Source organism: Giraffa tippelskirchi, chromosome 2, assembly GCF_054371585.1.
Source record: "Giraffa tippelskirchi isolate mGirTip1 chromosome 2, T2T-mGirTip1v1.2.pri, whole genome shotgun sequence".
In the NCBI taxonomy this organism is placed as follows: Eukaryota; Metazoa; Chordata; class Mammalia; order Artiodactyla; family Giraffidae; genus Giraffa; species Giraffa tippelskirchi.
The window spans coordinates 220,142,420-220,157,819 of NC_137276.1; the positions used below are offsets into that span (position 1 = coordinate 220,142,420).

Here is a 15,400-nt window from a genome sequence, read left to right on the forward strand (position 1 = left end):
AAGCCCACTGACTTAAAACTTTTCACATAATTTTACATAATGGGTTGGCCCAAAAGTTTGTTCATGTTTTTCTGTAACAGTTTACAGAATGAATGAACTTTTGGGGCAACTCAATATATGATGTAATTGAGGAAGAGATACAAATTCAAACGCATTTTGAACCTGATCTTTTTTCATTTAATATGTTATACAGAAGAAGAAGTCAGCAAACTATGCCCACAGAACAAATTTGGGCCACTGTTTCAGAAATAAAGCTTTATTAATACACCACCATGCCCATTCACTTATGCACTGCCTGTCACTTTCATGTTACAATGGCACGGTTGAGTAGTTGTGACAGAAATGGTATGACCCACAAAATCTATTTACCATTTGGCTCTCAACAGAAAAAGTTGGCCAACACTGGTGTGTATTATTACGCTAGTAACAAACCCATCTATCACCAAAGATATAATAGATGCCTTTCTCTGTAGCAATCACACTACACCAAAGATACAAAAAATACATTTCATTAGAACAAATCTTACTTCCAAGATATTTAAGAAAATATTCTGTCTTCAAATTCACTATCTATATCTCAGATTTCCTTCCCAGGAGTTAATTCTCATTAAAACAAAAAAGACACACATTCAAAAAGTGTCCTTTTATTATTTCTAGTAACATATATCGTATAAATACTCTATTTTTATATGACCTTTTACAAACGCGATATAACTTAAAAGTTTTATCATTAGAAAGAAATGTATAAAAATAAATATGTTATTATAGGCATTTATTACAAACTATAGTCCTTCTTAGAAGGAACACACAAACCAATACTTATAAAGTACATAGAATTTATAGTAACGTATTTTACTATATACATATGGAAAAAAAAAAGTCATTTTCTTTCATAGTAGAAGAGCTGAACAGACATTCACCAGGATATGACTGTTGGATCAGCTGCTGGGGGTGGACCAGCCGCTACCCCTCAGTAGCCTCCCCACCATGAGACATGTGATCTCAAGGTCCTCAACACTGGGGACCCTGTTGTACACACCCCATTCTCGTTCTGGCATTACATTCTTTTTTGGTGATCTTACCGACTCTATTCAGACACAAACTTTTATCCCCCTCCCCACATCCACATTCCTTAAGTCGGCTTACATCAGGAGGAAAGAAATATAGGAGGTCTCCAGATCATCAGGCCTCCTCTAGCTTTTACCAGCATCTGATACATCACTGCTGTTTTTTTTTTTCCCCTTGTAGAATTTATGGTGTGTTTACAAATACATGCACTTGTTTCTTCGTCAAAAGGAATTCACAAAGAAAGACACAATAACGACACGAGAGAAAAGATGGGAGTCATGTGAGTCACTGGACATTGCGAAGCATTTCTCATGCTGGGCAGTCCTGAATTCTTAACTCCAAGATGCCATAAACATTCTCTGAAACCATAGCAGCCGGGAACAGTGATGGTCAAAGAGCCTATGCGCATTTCTTTCTCCCTCCATTGACAGTGAGGTAAAGTAAGCCACGAATCTCACCTTCCTCCTGCATTTCATTTCCCAACCTCCGTGATACACAGTATTTCGTCAGTATCAGGAAGCAGGGATTGTTCCTATTTCTTAAACGTACTTTGACCATTGCTTCTATTTTCATAAGAACTTGTTAGGAACCTCACAAAAGAAATGATAATGCCCTGGGGCTCTCTTACGCTACCTCATTGGTCAGATATGAATAGTCCTCATAAACTACCCGATCAGATTTGTAACTGGCAGGAAATTGTGATGATCTAACTTCTTTTCTACCTACCTCTACCTCCCAACTCATCGCCACCCCTGGTTGATCACCGGCAAGGCACACTGGATTCCTCCAGTCTTCTTGATTTCAGTGCATCAGCCCTTCCCCACTGCCCCCTGTCCCTCAACACCACCCGTGCTTAACTGCACTCTGCTATCGTGCAGAAGTCTATGTAATGTTTAGGTTTCTTTAAAGGATCGCAGCTCTCATGAGACAACACCCCCCCATCATGGGACAGACACTGCAAGGTTCTCTTTTTGTAACCCTTCCCGCAAGTCTTGGAACACGGTGACCAATCCCCCAGCTGCCAGTGGGGGCAAGGCAGGTCCGCACAAGGTCTGGTGCTGGCCGGCTTCACTTCCTTGGCACACTCTGAAGCGGGCTGTCCGTTGATGTCCCGGCACTCCACGAGCCTTCTCTGCACACCCAGGCCACACGACTTGGAACACTCACCCCACTCTTCAATGACCCACTCCGAGAAAGTAGGAATGGCGTTGAAAGATTCCTTCTTCTTCTTCACGAAATAGGTGTATTTAATTTTGGGTCGGAGGGCATTGCCCACCGTCAGGACTTGGATGGTTAAGGGCTCCTTGAGAGGGCTGAAGCTTCGAATTCTTTCCAGTGCCGCCGAGGAGCCGCTGTACCTCAGGACACTACCTTTGTACGTGATGTCTTGCTCCAAAGTGGACAGAGTGAAGTCGCCGTTGAGGATATACGTGCCATCGGCGGCTTTGATGGCCAGGAAGCTCCCATTATTTCTGGATCCTCTCTGATTCCGTTGCTTCACTTCAATGTTTGTGGCTCCGGTTGGAATTGTGACGATATCATGATAGCCGGGTCTGCAGGCAAGAAAAATTGAGAGAAAAATCTCTGTCACTGGCTAATTATGTTACTTAGCTTAAAACACCAGGCAATCAGGTAAGAAAGAAATTTTTTACCAGACCTGTAAAAAGTTACATGGAAATGATAAGAACCTTCAGGAGTAAGGCATTTTAACACCTACTTTGCACTGGTAACTGATCCTGATATTTTCTTGCATGTAGATCCATTTCCTCCACAGATGCCACATTTATCAAACTTCTTTTTGGAGTCTATGATGCGATCACAGCCAGCTTTTACACACTGTCCTTGCACACAGACGGAGGTGGAATCTGGGCTACATGGGGTCCCATCCACCACCTGAAAAAGGAAGGATGTGTACCTGGTGTCATATGTTAATTAACAAGGGCAAGAGATGATGCTAGGATAAGTCCGAAAGTCTTCCTCATTAACATTTCTATCAAAATTAAAATATTACTCTGCACACTATCCTTCTCTTTGGCTTTTTTTCCCCATAGACATCTGAAATATTATACATTTTTAGATTATCTCTGTCCTATCTCACTTTTAGCTAAGGTCAACAAAAAGCAGAGCTTTTAGTCAATTTGTTTACTGCTGTGCCCTCAGTGTCTAGAATGCTACCTGGCAAGAGCAGATGCTGATAAATTACTTATATGTTGAATCTGCAACTGGGGACTATTTTCCTAGCCTACAGTGATCATGACTCATGATTATCTCAAGCAAATTCAATTCCATTTTCTATCTCAGATCCAGATTTGTCCCCTCAACAAAACAGCAAAGCTATGCTTCTACTAGGTCAATACATGTTCTTAAACACAAGAGTTCTCAATGCTCAGGCTTTCATTATAAGTCCATTTGCACATGCTACTGCTAGTCACCCAGGAACAAGTACTTCTGATGATCTTAAACTGTTTTCCAAAACCAAGGATGGTTTTCATGTTAATATATGATATACCTATCCATGCATAACGGGCTTTTCTTCATATATAAGAGTAATAATAAGCCATTGCAGGACTCATTAAGCACTGGATTCAAGCTTCATCCATAACCCCAAACGGCACAAGACTCAAAGCAGGCAGTTACCAATGTATCCAGAAGCAAAGCTGTCCTAACTTGAAATTGAACGTGCTGATATATAAATTTAATACATATAATTTTGATTTAAGATAAACTTAGTACATTAAGTATAATATATTTATAATAATTAAATATTATATATAAACACATCAGTATAAAAATATAAAACAACAAAGGTTGCACAAAAAGGTAGCAAGCCAAGTCTCGGGTTCTTAGACTAACAGTCCAAAAAAAAGTCACTACCTTGGGCTGCAAAACGAAGAAGTAGCCAATGCCTTTGGCTTGACAGATAAGCTTGCACCTATCCTTGGGTGAGACTCCTGCATATTTGGGTGTCCACTCCACTGCGGGCCCGCTGCCAAAGGAAGCTTTGGAGAATTCATTGTGTGCCTCACACTGTTCCTCTCTAAAGGTTTTTCCTGGAAAGAGAAGGAGATGATGACGTTATCGCTTTCCAATCTTCAAGTGCCCGTTTGCAGAGCGTCCTTTTCACCTTCTCTTTGCTCACCGTTATTCTCCGGACAGTCCTCGATGTTGCAGGACCTGTAGCGCACGCGCTTGCCCTCACAGTATTTTCCTCCGTTCTTCGGCACCGGGTTATCACACTCCCTCATCGTATACTGAACTCCGCCACCACACGTTCTGGAGCAGTCTCCCCACGGCCCCCACGGCCCCCAGCTTCCGTGAACAGGGGTCTAAACAGAGACACAAATCATTAGTGTTAGAATCCTCTATGGCAACCTTTTCAGGAAATAGAAGAGAGAGATACACAGAATTAATGATGTGAATCTTTCCTGTATCCCTGCCAGAGGCTGCAGGTCAGGTTGCTCATGTGGCATCAAATGTCTGAGCGTCACTTGGTCATTTTCCCTTCTGAATGTGAAAGGAGCATGCGTTGCGGTGGATAACTCACATCAAAATACTTCTTGTCGGTCTTGTTCAGGCACTTGCCGTTGACACACCATTTCCCCTCTCCGCAGCTGGTGCCGTCGGCCCAGGGGAAGTGTTTGGTCTGGCACACCAGCAGTCCGCCAGAGGTGCCTGTGCACCAGAGGGTCGTGCAGGTGCTGGCCGCATCTGGGCAGTGTTTGGACTCCTCTCCAAATGTAAACTGGCACTGTCGGTTGGCATCGTACAAGGTCCCTGGGAGATCGGAGGGAAGCTGTATGGGGCTCTGGGGCTTGTCCATCAAACATTCACCTGCAAAGAAAAATACCAATGAATATTAATAAACAGTAACTAAAGGCACGCAGGGGACAGATCAGCTTCAGAAAAGATTTATCATAAGAGATAATACATAGCAAAGTGATTTGAAAGCTGAAGGGTTTGGGAGAGATGTGCCAGAGAGATTTAAATTATTGTTAAGATGTTATTCTTAATGGGTTATTTCTGCCTTAACAATGACAGGAAATCATTGTTCTGCTAAAAACTCAAGTTCATGGACTCTGGGAACTTCTTGGCCAGAAGCACTATCTTTCATTGGAAATTCAGGTTTAAAAATGTATGCTCTCGACAATGAAAGTCATTTTGAAGGGAGAAAGGGAAAAGAACAGAAAAGAAAGAAAGAGCTCGTTTAACAAGTACTGTATGAACATGTGGATGGTTGCAAAACATCTAGAAAGAGTAGCTGGAGTGTCTTACCATGACCATTATCCAGAAATGTTGTAATCATGGAGGCACTGCAGGGAGACCAGGGCTGGCTGCGGTCCAGATTGGAAAGCATTGACGCCATCATGTGGGAATCCCGGTTGACACCGTTAATGCCGGCACATTGCTTGGCATCATCATGGGGCATGTTAAACACGTGGCCTAAGAAGAAATCCAAAACTCACATTAAAACATGTCATTTGCCGCATTCTTTTTCCCCAACAGAGACTCATCTGTCTCAAAGTGGTATTTCTAAAGAAGAAATGTGTCTAGAGACCATCTATTTTAGAGACGGTGTCTACTTTTCATAGGGTGTGAACCATTGTGTGAATTTCCATATGTGTCCCTAGCTCCGACTCTCTGATTCTGAATTCTAATAAAGATAACCATGCTGAGAATTGTGCAAAAGCATTTTTTGCAGATTTTAGGGAGCTCTGGCACCTAAAATGGCAAAATAATTTGCAGACACTCCCTCTAACAGTAATACCTAGTTTATCAGCTTGAATTCATGAATGGGGTTTAACTCTCACTCTGGGATGGACTTACCTAATTCATGGGCGGTAGTGAAGGCGGCTTGTAAGCCATCATCCTCTATGACCGAGCAGCTTCTGCTGGGATCACATATAGTTCCAACATCTGCCATCCCAAGAGTATCACACGTCTGGGCACCACACAGGTCCTACAAGAAGCAGAGATTTGCCCTTATTAATACACACACAGGATGAACTTTGGGATCAAACTGCTTGGCAGGGCATAGCCTCATATGTGCTTTGGAGCATCTACATTCTTTGCTGCTGAGTAGCCCTTTTAGGAGTATTTTGTGTGACTTTAAGATATTCCCCTAATGCATTCAACTAGGATGGTGAAACTTGAGATGTTAAAGCTATGGAAGGAATTCCCTGGTGGTCCAGTGGCTAAGACTTTAAGTTCCCAATGCAGGGGGCCCAGGTTCGATCCCTGGTCAGGGAACTAGATCCCACATGCTGTAGCTAAATATCCTGCATGCTGCAACTGAGATGCAGCGAGGCCAAATAAATAAAAAAATAAATATTTTAAAAATTTGGAAAGATTAATTCATGCTAGCCAATGAAAAAATATTTAAGTGTGAAAATATTGGTAAAATGCTTTACATACATTTGTTACTAAACTGACTCCCCAGGGAGTCCTGTCATGATTGGCGAGGTCTTCCTCTCACCTGTCTGGTGAATAGAATCGCGGTGTCATAGTGCTCCGCATCCCGGTCACTGGGTGGGTTGTGCTGTTTCTGCCAGCTGCAGAAGTTCCTCAGGGTGAGGGCAGCGTTGGAAGTCACTTCTGGGCCCTTCTGTTCCTCGTAGATGACCAGGATCTTCACCACCACCAGGCTCACTGAATTCCGAATGCTGGGGTGTTTGTATAACCGGGCCGCCACGGAGAACAAGGTCAGAAGGTAGTGCTTTAGCCCACTGCCGTGGAACTCCGCCATGGACTGGTCGGCCACAAGCATCGTTTCTACATAGCGGGGGCTGGACACAAATCGCTTCTTTCTTAGGCTTCCAGTTCCTGTAAAGACACAAGAAAGGTCATTTGCTCGGGGACAGTCTCGCCAAGAATTGTTTACCTTCCTAGAGTATATAAGGAAAGCCTAACCAGTCAAAGCAAATAATACAAAAATACACCCGGGGGCAAACAATAACAAAAATATTTGCATCTCTGCTCATTGCAAATGTTATTTTTAAAGTTTTCTCCTTACTGTAAATGTAAAGACCATGTGCTCCTCTGAGGGGGGTGAGCTTTTTTTTTTTAAGTAGTTTTTTTTTTTTTAATCCTCTTTGAAATCATGCAGTCTGAAAGGCAGGATGCACACCCCTCTTTCCAGTCGTAGTAAAATCTTGGAGCAAGGGGAGCAGGCAGAGCCCCTGAGTCACTCTTTCACAGGCCAGGACTCAAATCCTGAATGAGATCATCAGGCTCCACGTGGAAGGCCCCAGGCAGGGCTGGGGCCTCTGCCAAGGGGCCGGGCCTGAAGGAATCTCAGCCTCACGGCTCGGCTCTCTCATTCCAGGGGTCCCTGGGGGTGCTCCGCTCAGGCCAAATCCGGCACGAGGACCACCCAGTCTGCCCAGGCGCCTACGGCCCGGACTCCTACCTTCCCAGGGAAAGAAAGTTCGTGCTGCGGATTCCGGGGTGGGGGTGGGGACGGGGGCACGGTTAATTATTTAGAAAAGAGTTCTCTGACTCCAGACGGTGAACCAGCCCGCCCCCCAGTGAAGTCTTACACTGGGCTCTGATCACGTAACTGCTTCCAGGAGCAGACGGACAGGGGGAGAAGAATTACAGGGGGGAGAAAGTGAAGAAGAAAGAGACAAGGCACCAAAGTGACAGAATGAAAAGAACTAGAGCAGAAGCCCGGCACGCAGCAGAGAGTCCGGGGAGGGCGTGGCAGGAAGGATCGCGGTGACTAACTTTTCAACAGCGTTTCGGAGCAGAAGGGTGGCCGCGAGAGGGAGCGCACGCGGGGAGGATGGTGGGAGGCGCGGAGGCGGGGCGAGCCGCGTGGAGAGACCTCCCAGGCAGGTCCAGCCGAGGGGCCCCGCCGCCGCCAGCCGGTCGGGGTCAGCCTGGTAAGCCGGGAAGGGGACACCGGCCAGCAGAACAGAGATCCCAACGCAGCTGTCCAGGCTCGAGGGCTGTGCATTCCGAGGGTCTCTCTCCCCAGCCCTCCATCTCCGCCCTCCTCCGGTCTCCGGGTGCGCGAACGGGAGTAAGCGGCCAGTTACAACTCGACCGAACGACACATGGACGACCGTTCGCAAGAAATTAACAAGGCAGACAGAAGTCGCTCAAGCTCACTGTCGACTCAAGTGGGAGGGACTGAGTTACCAGCTCTCCCTTTCAGATCCAAACGCTTCTCCTTAGCAGGAAAAAAGAAAGAAAGAAAGAAAGAAAAAAAACCCCACTGATAATGTCTGTCTTCTCTTGATCATTCATGATCAGGGCAAATGGTGAGTTTACCAACCCATATCTTAAACCACAAATCACCACCACTTCTCGGTCCTTATCGCAGACACAGGCTTCCGTCTGCCAACAGGACTTTACCCTCAAGTCGTGCAGCCCAGAGAAGGAAGGGAGAGGGAGATGAATGGAGAGACAAGTGGGAGCCGCTCTGCTGGACGGATACCTGTTGGGTGTCCCGGGCGCTGTGACACTCGGTCCCGTGGCGCCCACTGCGCGGTGGCATCCTCGCCCTCCGACCCCGCGCCCCCGGCCAGCTGGGTCTCGTCATCCAAGACCCCGCACTTGGCACCGCCGTCGCCCCGCCGCCTCCGCCGCAGGAGATGGAACTGCAGCCGCGCCGGCGGTTCCTCCCCAGCGGCTGCGGCGGCGGCGGGGGCGAGGCTCAAGGTGGCGGCGGCGGGCGCGGGTTGGATGAAGTACTCCTCGCCCTGCAGGTAGAAGGCGCCGCGCACGCCCTCGCAGAGGCTGAGCGCCGCGGCGGAGCTGGGGTCGTCGTTGACGGTGCCAGAGTAGAAGCAGTGCGCCAGGTCGCCCTCCGGATCAGAACGCGGCACGTCCGGCTCGGGTCTGCGTCCCACCGTCTGGAGCGTGAAGCCGGGTGCCAGGAAGCCGCGGTCCGGCTGCAGCTCCAGGCTCAGCTGCCGGCCGAAGGCGTCCAGGCGGAGGTGCGCGGTCCTGAGTCCCGGGTCGCGCTCCAGCGCCGGCAGCACCAGCTCCTCGTCCTCCTCGGCGGGGCGCCCGCGCGCGCCCGGCACGACCAGCAGCGCCGCGGCTGCCGCGAGGAGCAGCAGAGGTGCGGGCGCAGGCTGCAAGCCCCGAGCCCTCGGCGCCGCGTGCCCCATGTCGCCTCCTGCCGTGCGCTTTCGGAACCCCGCGGGGACCACGCGCTGCACCCGGGAGGAACCGCGCGCCTCCGAGCGCTGAGTGCACTGGCTATTGTTCGGGTCCGAAGCGCGGAGCCTCGCCAGCCTGGCTCGGGACTGTTAACAGTTACTCTGATTCTTGCAAAAGGGCGAGCAGAGCCGAGCCGCCGATGGGGCTCCCAGAGTCCCTAAAGAGCAGGCGCTGCAGTTCTGCCGGCGCGCGGGAAGTTCTTTTGACGAAGAGTTGGAGGAACCGCGCAGCAGGCGCTGGCGGGGTGGCTGCTGCAGAGACGCGCAGAGACCCGGGACGCCTCCGGGGCCGGGGCGACGGGCCACACGAGGATCAGCGTCCGAAGACCCCCTTCGGTCTCCGCCTTGGTCGCGGTGCACCTCGCTCTGCGCAGGGCTCAGTCCTCTCGGCCCTTCTGCGCGCCCTGGCAATGAGAGACCCCAGGCTCTGAGCCGCTTTCCAGCGAGTGCAAGGACAGAGCAGCCCCAGCCGCCTTTTTATATCGTAGACTGAGTCTCCGCCCCTCCCTGACCCCCCTTCCCTCCTCCCTCTTGGACGACTTTCTATCCCCGGGACCCCGCCCCCTAAACTCGGTCTGGGCTAAACAGCGCGGTGCTCGAGCCGGGGCGGGGGAAGGGACTGGCTCGGCGCCACCGGCTCGTCAATCTGGGGGCGGAAGACACAGGAGGGGCCCTGTGACCAGCCCTTTGCACGTCTGGGGCTGCTGCTGGAAGAAGGTCCTCTCTCCCACCGCCCCTTCCAGCCGCCGTCTTCTGCCCGGACAGCCGAGACGTGGTCCCTCTCTCGTGCGGGAGGGAGCGTGAAGATGCCAGTTGCGGGATGGAGAGTGGAGTCCCTTCTCCAACGTTTCCCCGCCCGGGAGCTGTCCCTGCGCCGCCTTCCTCTCTCAGCGCACCCCACCCCCCTCCAGCCTCCTCCTCTTCAAGCCGGGAGATGAGCCAGGCTCCCCTTTCTAGCAAAACACCCTACTCCAGCTCTCCATCTCCCGGGCCTGCCTCAGGCCCGTTTGCAGCGTGCTCTCTCTTTGCCCTAACTGTTCTCTGGCAAGCTGGGTAGGGCCAGCGCGTCCCCTAGAAAGCGTGCTTGGGTGAGGAGGCCAGGAGACACTTTCCAGGGGCCTTAATTTGAAAACGCTTTTGGCATCGACCTTCACGCCCGTCATCTGCCCTTCCCCCCACCCCCCAACTCCCATCCCGTCCCCCTCCGCCCCGGGCCTTAGAGATTTCTCAGTGGAGACCCGGGTTCACACTTCCGGAAGAGGTGATCTGGAACGCGGTTCCATTCCCTGGACCCTAGGGAGGGAAGTGCGCATTCTCTTCTTTGGGGGAAATACTCCACTCCCGCCCAGTCGGCCTTCTTCCACCTACTAGCAGCTGCGGGGCAGAGGCCAGCTAGGCATAAACGTCCAGGAACCCTACTTTTCCACCCAGAGAGTGGCGGCATCGCTGGGGCTAGAAAGGATGCGGTGGGCAAATTAGGGGTTCTTGACCCCTCCCCGCTTTCCCCCGAAGAAGCGGAGAGGCAGTCGGAAACCCAGAGAAGTTGAACCTTTGCACCTCTATCTAGGTCTCTTAGCAAAAGCCCCAGCAGCTCTTCCATCGAAAAAGAGGGAGGGGCCCGGTGACACAGAGGAAGGAAATGTTTCATAACGTTTTCCCAGGCGGAAAACCACGGGGACAATGGTGAGAACGACCGCCCCAAGCCCGGGGCCGACCGAGTCCCTCACCCTTGAGCGCTCCCACTTCCTCGCCTGGCCGCGTCTCTCCTGTCTCCCCGCCCCCGCCCGCCCCCTTAGTTTTCATCAAGTTTGATCTCGGCCTTTTTCCTCCCTCCACCCTAGATCGTCCCAAATTCATTCTGTTCCAGTCCTCTGCAAGTCCTCCCACGCGTCCCTTTTCCAGTGTTTGCATACAGAGGAAAAAAAAAAACTTTCCAACGTCGTCTTTTCTCTTGAAGTTCTAGATCACCTACTTGAAAAACAAAACCCCAAAATCTCTGCTTCCCACTCTTTAGGAAAGATCGGATCGGAAAGAATGGCACGGAGAAAGCCAAAAACCGCTCACCCTTGAAAGGGTTTAAGATAACCCCTGGTCCATACACTTACGCAGCTTGGATGTTTTCTTAAATGTGATTTTCCTTTCCTGAGGTCATTGTCGGTAGATGAATGCTGAATGAGTAAGCCAGGATTTATGTATATGTTAACAATAGAAATTGCATACATTCTAGCAGCAGATTAAGGTATCTCAATGACCAGTTTTTTCTTCCCTCCTCCACTCTACCACTGTCTAATATTTTGATCCTGTTTCTGCCCTCCCCCTTTCATCCAATCTCTCATTTCATTTTTCCTTCAGATTTAATACTGACATACACACTCATGAGTGGCCCCATTCATTTCTACACTATCTCGCCTAACTCATTCTGTTCATCTTTGAACCAAAATTTATTTCTCTCTACAAGTTTCACTTCCCAAATTACCTCTACTTCTCAGTTTGTAAATCTTTCCCTCCCTTGTTACAGTAGTTATTTAATGTTCTGTTTTACATTTCGTGTGTTCTTTCTCTCCAGCTAATTCAAAGATGAGATATACTTAGGAGAACATTTGGGGAAAAAGTCATTTTACACCTAAAAGATCTCGACTGTGGAATCATGAAAACATGATAGCAAAGTCATCAATACATTTTCATATCTCATGCTCAGAACAGGGCTCTGGAAACATGATGACCTGCAGCTGGGTCCCACACTGGCTTTGAGATGGAGATTTCAAACACTTGTGGTGGCCCAGGGGCTGAGAGGCTTAACAGATCATAAGGGAAAATGTGATTCTTATGAAGTGGGACAAGATGGCAGATTCAGAAGACCCGCAGAAAATGTGTAGTTTTCGAAAAACTCATGTAATGCATTCTAATCTGTCAACTCCCCTACGTACACTTTAGCTTTTAAAATGTATTAATGCAAGTTTGGCCTTTCGGTGGTTTCTGCCTCCAGTGCATTCTTATGGGAGTTTAATTCAAGGCATACATTTCTAATCTTGAATGGCTTACCTCAAATCTATTATAATTTTTGCATATTTTACGTTGGCTATCCAAATAGAGCTGAAAAAACAAAGAGCTAAAGGCAAAAGTGGCCAGGAACATGACTTTTTTATTCACTGGGTTTCTCTCCAGAGTTCTGTTCTTTTGCGTAATGATTCCAGTCTGTTGTGCACCTGTAGTTCTGGGAAATGATTCTTTTTTAATCGCTTCAACAGAGGCATGGATGTAAGAGCTGCCAATTACTAAGCTTGAAAAACTTCATCCATACTCAGAACATTTAATCTACTTACAATTTTACTTTTTTCAAGATCAGCACCCTTTGGGCATTTGTGGTAACACACAAGTATATGCATAAAACGTAGATGTATATTTATAAAGAAAATTGTGAATTGAAAAAATAATTCTCTGTAGAAATAAGACCATCGGAGCAGAATTTGTGCATGGTACTAGTGAAAGTGCTATGTAATATCACGTGCATGCGTAGTCCCTACTTCATGTCCAACTCTTTGCGACCCCACTCACCATAGCCAGCCAAGCTCCTCTGTCCATGAGATTTCCCAGTCAAGAATACTGGAGTGGGTTTGCCGTTTCCTTCTCTAGGGGATCTTCCTGACACAGGGATTGAACCGGCGACTCCTGCATCGGCAAGTGAGTTCTTTACCACTGAACTACCAGGAAAGCCCTGACATGTAATATTGGGTCAATACTAAGTATGTTAATAAGTATCACATTCTCACCCTTTTAAAATGTTTGTTATTTCATTTAAACATGCATCCAAAAAAAATCTCATGTTGTCCTAAACTCTGCTGCCGTGTTTCTGATTTTCCTTGCGTAGACTACACAAATGCTTGTATAAAATAAATCTTGATATATTCTAATTTATCGATCTTAATCAATTTTTATTATTTATAGGAATGATGTAGTAAAATTTAAAGTATTTTGCATAAAAATATTCTTACAATGGACAATTTGACCTTTTAAAAAACTTTCTTGTCCTTTGTTAACAGAGAAAAGGAAAAGTTTCACGCATTTTAAAGACACAATACTGGAATGATAGTTCTTGAGAATTGTTTTTCAAATTAAGTATTCAACAAATAACCATGAAAGGAGAGAATCTGGTCATATATGTGAGCTACTAGCACTATTTTAGTGTAAACATCATGTACAGAAACATTAACGTACCTATATCATAAACATGTAATGCTATTTATTTGTATTTTCATGCAGTAGTATTTACCAATTAGGCATAGGAAAACTGTTTAGCATTAGTTCTTCTTCTGGGAACCTATGGTCTAAAATAATATCAGACGAACGAATAATTTTTTGGTTATGTAGCCAGAAATATAACAAATATTGACAACAGAGAAATGAATGTATATTGCATTTGGATTTACAACTGCTGTGATCCAAAGCCCCACATTTGCAAGATTCTTTCCAATCTACTTCCTTCATTTGGCAGATGTGAAACTGAACCTCAAAACGGTTATTATTGCCTAGGATGGTATAGCCAAATTGGGGGCTAAGAAATGACTCTGACTTATATTTTTAATCAAATTCCTTATGATATTTTAGCTGTCTAATTGTTTGATAGGTAAATGTGTTGTCAGACTTGTGATTGCTTGTTATCGTTGTTTCCAATGATTACATTTAATTTAAAATCTGAATAGGAGTCTCATATCAATAAGAAAAAATTCCACCTTAACAGATTCATAGCCTATAGTACTTCTTTCTCAGTCCACAAGGTGGCGATGGTCTACAACAAATGATGTGTAGCTCAGTTTTTATTGTTCTTTCCCCTGATAGTTTTTCAAGAATTTGTAAAAGTTTTACACTTTTTCAATCATATTTCATAAATGTTCACCAAATTTTAACTTTTGGTTAACATATTGGTTAAATTGTAACTTTAAATGTATTTTCATTCTTAAAATAATAAAATGCCTTAGTCAACTAGTTTCAATCATGTAGCTCTATTAACTTAAACCAAAAATCAATTAAACTTAAGAAAACTACCTTTGAGATAATACTATGGATCACTTTTATTCATCACATGAGAGCTTTATGTAATTCAAATGATAAAATTATAGACATTACAATTCACTAAAGCAAATTAAAACTCATTCATTAAATATATTTACTAACTTACAGTATGCTTAGTGTACATCAGTACTTGACTTCAGTGCTAAAACTCATTTTCTTGGTTTAGAGATTTTCCTTACCAACAATGAAAAAGAACTTTAAAATGAGATGTGAGAAAATCTTGTACCACCAGGTGGTGACAAAAGATAAAATTTCAAATGTCTCTTCTGTCCACGTACTTCTTGCTCCCAATATAAGTGACTTCCTAGTGTCATATGAATTTAAAATTGTATTCTGAGGATTTTTTTTATACCAAAAATGAATTAATATTAACACAAGATCCCTAGTTAAATAAATTCTAAAATTGAAAGTGGATAATTTTAGTCAGCAGGAGGCACATGAGACTGTAGACCAAGAAATCTGACTCAGAATCTCCCCCAGTCAGCTCAAAACATATTGATTAGCTGATTGAGATAGGAGGAGTCCACCCCTACTCCTCCCAACCCCTATAATTCAGCTGTCTGAACAGAGATTAGAAGTCAGTTGTGCAGATGTTTGGGAAGTGATTATTGCCAATGGCAAACAGCAGTAAATACAATGATTTCTAAGCTTCCTTCCCACAGGAAGGATTTAAGACTTCACAAATCTCCTCTGTATCTTAGGGCGAGGCAGTGACCGAATTATGACGTCTTGCGGTTGACTGATAATCCACCAGGGCAATTACAATGGATAGCTCAGAATCTCTGACATTTGCCTATCTTCACAATCCTAGGACATGCTTCTCAGTCTTTCTCACCCACAGAAAACTATACTTGCACCTCCCACTCGGGTCAACGGATAATGATGCTGGCTGATCAGAACCCTGGCTCAGGGAGATTTCTCTTTCCAGAAGGCTCTTGGGCCATCCTAACCAATTGAGAAGAGTGCTGTCTCGGCATACCTGTGTCCTGTAGCCAGTTGATGGTGTATATTCAGCAACTAGAATATTCATGCAGATCTGTTGGAAAGCTGAGACCTAGACAGTCTAAGGAATAGGCTGTTGAGAGCATGAGGTC

At 46.3% G+C, this 15,400-nt stretch overlaps 1 protein-coding gene across 1 annotated transcript; it reads right to left on the reverse strand.

Moving 5' to 3' along the window:
• Positions 1-240: 240 nt before the first annotated feature.
• ADAMTS1 (ADAM metallopeptidase with thrombospondin type 1 motif 1) lies at positions 241-13,138 on the reverse strand. The gene is made up of 9 exons (XM_081557833.1): positions 8,507-13,138; positions 6,542-6,888; positions 5,893-6,025; positions 5,341-5,508; positions 4,613-4,899; positions 4,208-4,394; positions 3,943-4,118; positions 2,786-2,961; positions 241-2,621 (listed from the first exon to the last, which is right to left on the reverse strand). The coding sequence occupies exons 1-9, from the start codon at positions 9,183-9,185 to the stop codon at positions 1,922-1,924; spliced, it is 2,853 nt and encodes a 950-aa protein (XP_081413959.1). The 5' UTR covers positions 9,186-13,138; the 3' UTR covers positions 241-1,921.
• Between the last annotated feature and the right edge of the window lie 2,262 nt (positions 13,139-15,400).

Coding starts and splice junctions, on each gene's coding strand:
- ADAMTS1 (XM_081557833.1), bottom strand. CDS start 9,185: ATGGGGCACGCGGCGCCGAGGGCTCGGGGCTTGCAGCCTGCGCCCGCA. Junction 6,889..8,506: donor GCGCCCGGGACACCCAACAG/GTATCCGTCCAG, acceptor GTGTCTTTACAG/GAACTGGAAGCCTAAGAAAG. Junction 4,119..4,207: donor GGACTGTCCGGAGAATAACG/GTGAGCAAAGAG, acceptor TTCTCTTTCCAG/GAAAAACCTTTAGAGAGGAA.